This window comes from Protopterus annectens, chromosome 7.part0 (assembly GCF_019279795.1).
Source record: "Protopterus annectens isolate FY-2018-M chromosome 7.part0, PAN1.0, whole genome shotgun sequence".
NCBI lineage: Eukaryota > Metazoa > Chordata > Ceratodontiformes > Protopteridae > Protopterus > Protopterus annectens.
In genome coordinates, this window is record NC_056739.1 from 1,360,646,823 (window position 1) to 1,360,652,822 (window position 6,000).

At 40.8% G+C, this 6,000-nt stretch overlaps 1 protein-coding gene across 5 annotated transcripts in view; it reads left to right on the forward strand.

The window, feature by feature from the left end:
* The window catches only part of ZFAND6 (zinc finger AN1-type containing 6), a 1,173,263-nt gene that overhangs the window by 98,096 nt on the left and 1,069,167 nt on the right, over positions 1-6,000 (forward strand). Inside the window, exon 1 of one of the 5 annotated variants that reach the window (XM_044077965.1) lies at positions 3,135-3,227. The exons of 1 other annotated variant lie outside the window; for it this stretch is intronic. In XM_044077965.1, coding sequence (XP_043933900.1) covers positions 3,213-3,227 — 15 coding nt within the window. In that variant the 5' untranslated portion in view covers positions 3,135-3,212. Of the gene's footprint in view, positions 1-3,134; positions 3,228-4,895; positions 4,998-6,000 lie in introns of those variants that run through there. 3 more of the 5 variants (XM_044077969.1, XM_044077968.1, XM_044077966.1) reach the window with 3 other exon arrangements.

A 6,000-nucleotide genomic window follows, 5' to 3' on the forward strand; every position in this document is an offset into this window, starting at 1 on the left:
AGCCACTGTCACTACGGACGCCTCCCTGATCGGGTGTGGGGGGGGTCATTATCAGGGCAGGATGGTTCATGGGACGTGGCAACCGTTCGAATACCACCTGCACATAAATGTCCTAGAGATGAGAGCAGTGCTTTTAACGTTGCAAGCCCTCAACGACTTTCTTCCCTTGGGAACAATTGCAGTTCACACAGACAACATGTCTGTAGTATGGTATATCAACAAACAGGGCGGAACCAAGTCCTACCCCTTGTGTCGAGAAGCTCTCAGACTTTGGCAATGGGCGATCTCCTCTCATCGGTTTCTGGTAGCAACGCATATCCCTGGGAAAACCAACATTCTAGCGGACAGATTGAGCAGAGCTATTCTCATGCCTCACGAGTGGTCTCTCAAACAATCTATAGTGGAGGAGATTTTTCTAGAATGGGGCCGCCCATGTTGCGATCTTTTGCTACTCCCCAAAACAGCAAATGCCCAGACTTCTTTTCTCTTCCCACTGCCAGGCCATCCCCCCAGAGACGCTCTAACCCAGGCTTGGCCCCAGGGACTTCTTTATGCCTTTCCTCCCTTTCCGCTGATTCCACAAGTTCTCCAGAAAGCCACCGTTTTGAGAGCCAAAATGATTCTCATTGCTCCCTATTGGCCTCGACAAATTTGGTTTCCGTTCCTCCATCGTCACCTTTTGGTGCAGCCGTGGCATCTGGACCCAGTACCAGACCTTCTGATTCACCAATCGGGTCAGCTGCACCGGTCTATCCCTTCTCTCAACCTCACAGCATGGTTGCTCCACTTCATTCCTTAGCCAGGCTTCCTATGATCTCTAATCCTGTTAGGGATATCATAGTGGCTTCCCTAAAATCCTCTACTAGAAGGATTTATACCAGCAAATGGAAACGCTTCTCTTGTTGGGCAAAAGCTAAAAATATTGATCCTTTTACTGCTCCAGTTCAAGCAGTTTTGGATTTCTTAGCGGAAGTCTTTCACGCGGGCTCTTCATCTTCCACGGTCAAGGTTCAGTTGGCTGCTATCTCGAACTTTCATGTCGGGTTCGCAGATCACAACATTATGTCCCACAGGCTTTGTAGAGCCTTCTTAAAATCTTTCTCCTGAAACCTCCAGTCAGGAGTCCTCCTCCTCAATGGGACCTAAATTTAGTGCTGACATCCTTGATTCTTCCTCCCTTCGAGCCAGCTGTTTCATGTTCCCTGAAATTTCATTCATGGAAAACACTCTTCCTGGTTGCTATTACCTCGGCTAGGAGAGTGTCTGAACTTCATGCTCTCTCTGTTCGTCCCCCTTATTTGGTCTTCCACAAAGACAGGGTATCCTTGAGAACTAATCCAACCTTTTTGCCTAAGGTCGCCTCAAAGAGTAATTTGAACCAGTCTATTGACCTTCCTGTATTTTTCCCAAATTACTCAAACAGATCGGAACAAAAATTACATTATCTTGATGTTCACCGCCAACTCGGATATTATTTGGACAGAACAAAACAATTCAGGAAATCCGATCAGCTTTTTATTTCTTATGCTGATAACAAAAAAGGCCTTCCTGTCTCAAAAGTGACCTTATCTAGATGGCTTTCTTCTGTCATCTCTGAAATCTATCAGCTCAGGGGAAAACAGCTGTGCTCGAAACCTAAAGCGCATTCAACCAGAAGCTTAGCCACTTCCACAGCCTTTCAGGCTAGACTTCCATTAGACACTATTTGTGCAGCAGCCACTTGGGCCACTCCTCATACCTTTGTTTCTCATTACAAATTGGATTTGCCAGTTTTGGCTCTACAGTTCTCAAGAGTCTGTTCCATTGAGCCTCCCAGGATAGAGGTGCTAGGGACGTGGTCCCATCAAGCAAGAATGAAGGCGAGATTGACAACTTAACATTGAGAAGTTATGTACCTACCATAACGTTCCATGTTAGTTGTCTTCTCTCGCCTTCTTTCTTGCGACCCTCCCTCCTTCCCCCTGGCCTGGACAGACCTTTTTCTCCCTACATGGAAGAATGCTTCTTAAGACCATACAGTTCTGGTCTTCCTAACCCATCCTTCAGGCTTTTTTTCTGCCTTTCTTTCTTCCTTCTGGGAAGTTTTTCATGCTAGGTGTTATTGCCTATAGACAACAAACGAGATCTGGGTACTTACCACCTTGCATCATGGGATATGGGGCTGCCTCGAGCTGGTAAAAGTGACTCTCGAGCTTAGCAAGTGCCGAGTCGGAGCCGAGGATCGGCTCCGAACCCATCAAGCAAGAAAGAAGGCGAGAGAAGACAACTAACATGGAACGTTATGGTAGGTACATAACTTCTCATTTCCGCTCATAAGTCTTCTACCATGAAAATCTAAAAGAGCAAATGGAAGAGATTTTCCATATTGGCGTAGCAGGAGCACATAGTTCCTTTTACTGCTCCCATTTTTAAAGTTTTGGATTTCTTGGCTTCCCTTTTCCAAAGTGGAGCCAGTTACTCCACTGTGAAAGTCCAGCTAGCAGCTAATTCTAATTTTCATGTTGGGGAAAATTCATCATCTGTGGCTTCATCTAAACTTTGCAAAACGTTTCTGAGAAGAACCTTTTACTTCACCCCGCCCCCAATCAAGGATCTCACTTCTCCTTTAGATCTGACCATGATATTGCAACATCTAGTCCTTCCTCCTTTTGAACCTGCGGTTAAGGCAGGCTTGAAATATCTTTCACAGAAAACAGTTTTTTCTGGTAACTGTCACCCCAGCAATAAGGATTTCAGGGCTACAAGCCCTTTCTTATAACCCACCCCTTATCTAATGTTATGATAAGAACGTAACTTTTTTTTTTTGTGCCTTTACTTTGGGTGACACTGTTTTATAGTGAATCCTGGACAGTAAAGCAGTCGTATTTAGTACAAGTAAAATGAGACTATGCAGTGTGAGGTAGTAAATATATATGGTACAAATGCAACATTCATTTACATTATTTTATTCTTCAGTATCTTTAGTTATCTTCATAATAATGGGAAAACATGAGATTGCCCATCAAGCAGTAGTGCCTGACAGGAACCATATGTGCACATGCTGTCTCATACACTGAATACTGACATACAGGTAGTTTACAGGATTTCCATTTCACCTGTCAGTATATCTTTCAGATGTAGAAGAAAATCCAAGACCCCAGGAAAAACCCCACACAGGCACAAGGAGGACATTCGGACTCTACATGGAAGACACTCCAGCTTAGGATGGGACCATGGAAGCAAGCTGTGTGAGTAGTGATAACTGCTGCAACATTGAGCCACTCTCAAGTTATTTATATTGAATGGATTAAGGGAGCTACTCTCAAGTTATTTACATTGAATGGATTAAGGACATGAGTCAGCATTTTGCAGCTATAGTTAAGTGTAAGGCAAGTGGCTAACCTAAATGTCATGCTTATTATAAATGTACTCCAGAGGAGGGGAAAAATGGAAAAACACCAAGAAACAAGGAACAGGTGAACCCCCGCCATTCTCACACGTTACAATTTCCCATACTTATTGTCTTTTAGCAAGTATAGTTTGTAACTTATATCCCTTGTCACCCTCACAGTATTCCTACACTCTGTTTAGTTTGTTTTAATGAAATGCTTATTGTGTACTACTTGTGTCTGTTTACACACTGCTGTTTGGTGTGTTTCTAACCGTGTACGTCACACTATGTACGTAATGTCTTTTTTATTGCATGTATAACTGTGCTGCTAGTAAATTATTGGACTGTATATAAATATTAGCAATTGACTGCCGTGCGTATATATCTGGTTAACAAAAGCTTATACATAAATAAAATCTGGCTCATTAACATACAAGCAGGGTGCCCACCTGCAGTGCATGTGGACAAGATAAAGCTAAAAAAGACCCTCAGAAGCTAGAAGACAGTCTGAAGTGGTACTACTAGAACATCTGGAGGACTATCTTCTTTACCATCTTTGGAGGAGGACATGCCTTGGTGCTTGATGTAGAGCACAGAGGAAGGAAGAGTATGCATACTAGAAACGTGCTAAAATGTAGACCCTGACTTGCTGATGGCATGTTAGCAGAAGTTTTGCCCCACTAATTTATTTGCATGTGTTGACATTTGATGGATTGATGTGTGAGTTGACACTATCCTTCCCATGTAACGACAGTCACTAAGCCCACTAAATATGCTTTGCCCAGTAATGTGCTTGAATAACAGCAAGTAAAAATAATGCAGTGGGGAACCTGGTGGTGTCTGAGTGGTAGGATTTTAAAAAGTTTGTATCTAGAGCACAGAAAATCTAGGGAGGACTAGTAATGTAAAAAGCATACTTGTGTTTTAAATGGGAAAAAAAAGCTTATTCTGAAAAATACTGCTGTGAATGCAAATACATGAATGGATGTATAAATAAGTTAATTCAGTTTTCATGTTACTCCTTTAATGTAAAAAAAGGGTGAGGAATATGCTATGCCTTCCAATGACAGAATAGTACAATAAGTGTTTTACATTGTGCGCATTCTGCATCTCTTCATAGACAGTATAACAGCACTGACAGCTCTTAAGAAATATTTGTCACTTCAAGAAAAAGTAGTTAAAGTTGACTGTAAATCATAACATCCAAGTAATAAACTGATCTTGTAGTTTTCTGGTATTACAAGGATGCAAAATGCTTAAACTATAACACTGCTCCATTGTTGCAGAAAGGCATAACCAGTGCAGATTTACTAAAAAAAAGGTCCTGTCTCTTTAACAAAATTGGCCTGACTAGGCCCTTTAAAATGTTTGCAACCAAACATGGCAGTGAAAGGAGAAAAAAAAGTTATTCCTTCAAAATGATGCTCTGTTTAACCAGTGAAACTCAAAGTTGATGTTCAGAGGGTAGAACTGTTTTGCAAAATACCCAATGAGGTTAAAGCAGGTGGGGCTACTAGCTGCAGGGGTTGGTTGTTTCTTAGGGTAGCTTGTAGTGGAAGTTGATTTGGGCTGGAGGAGAGGGGGAGAAGGAGAGAGCTGAATTATTTTTGAAAAGCTTTTTTGACAGGTTTGTACTTCTCATTATAACAGATCATTATATGTTGTTGGTGAAGTATGTGGTGCTCAAATGTAGAGTGACTGCTTGAGTTTTTTATTGTGCTGTTTTTGTGAACTGGTCCGAGAAAGCAGAACAAAAGGACTGATTTAGACAGGAAATGTATTCTGTTTAAATGTTTGGATTTGTCTGCACTTCTTTATTAATTTGAGTTTTAAAACTGTTCACAAGAGTAATTGTGCCAGTGAACTGTTAAATAAATATAATATAAAGTTTAAGAAACTATTTAGGTTCTCTGTATGCCTGCCACTTTAAATGATCATTTTGAAGAAGCTGTGTACAGCTTTCTTTTCTGCCATGTCAGACGGTGTTAACCATAGCTGAACGTTCCTTTCTTAACTGTCTTTTTGTAGTTAACTCATTTAAAATGTAGCACTTTTTTTTTTTTCAACAGAGCTAGGTTACAGGCTGTATTATAGGTGACTTTGTTGTACTGTAAAAAGTTTTATGTAGACATACACACACACAAACTCTGATACATACAAGTATGTTTATATATAAAATGTGTATATAAATATATGTGTATGTAAATGTGTATCCTTGTATGTAAAAATGTGTGTGTATAATATCTCTCTCTCTCTCTCTCTCTCTCTATATATATATATATGTCTGTGTGTGTGTATATATAAATTTATACATACGTGTGTGTGTATAATATATGCAAACACACATGTGTGGATAAATGTGTGTGTGTGTGTGTGTGTGTGTGTGTGTGTGTGTGTGTGTGTGTGTGTGTGTGTGTGTGAATGAATGTTATATGTTCCTGCTAGATAGGCTACATCACCTAATCCTTGCATCCTTTTCCAGGTCTTCTCTTGTTAAATTTGTCAACTGTTTGTTTAAATACTACTCGTATCCTCTTTTTTTGGGGGGTGGGGGGGGGGGGAGTACTAGGGTTGCTTGGTGTAAATGTTCATTTTAATAAAATGTAGGTTTTACTACATTGTCCGTGCCA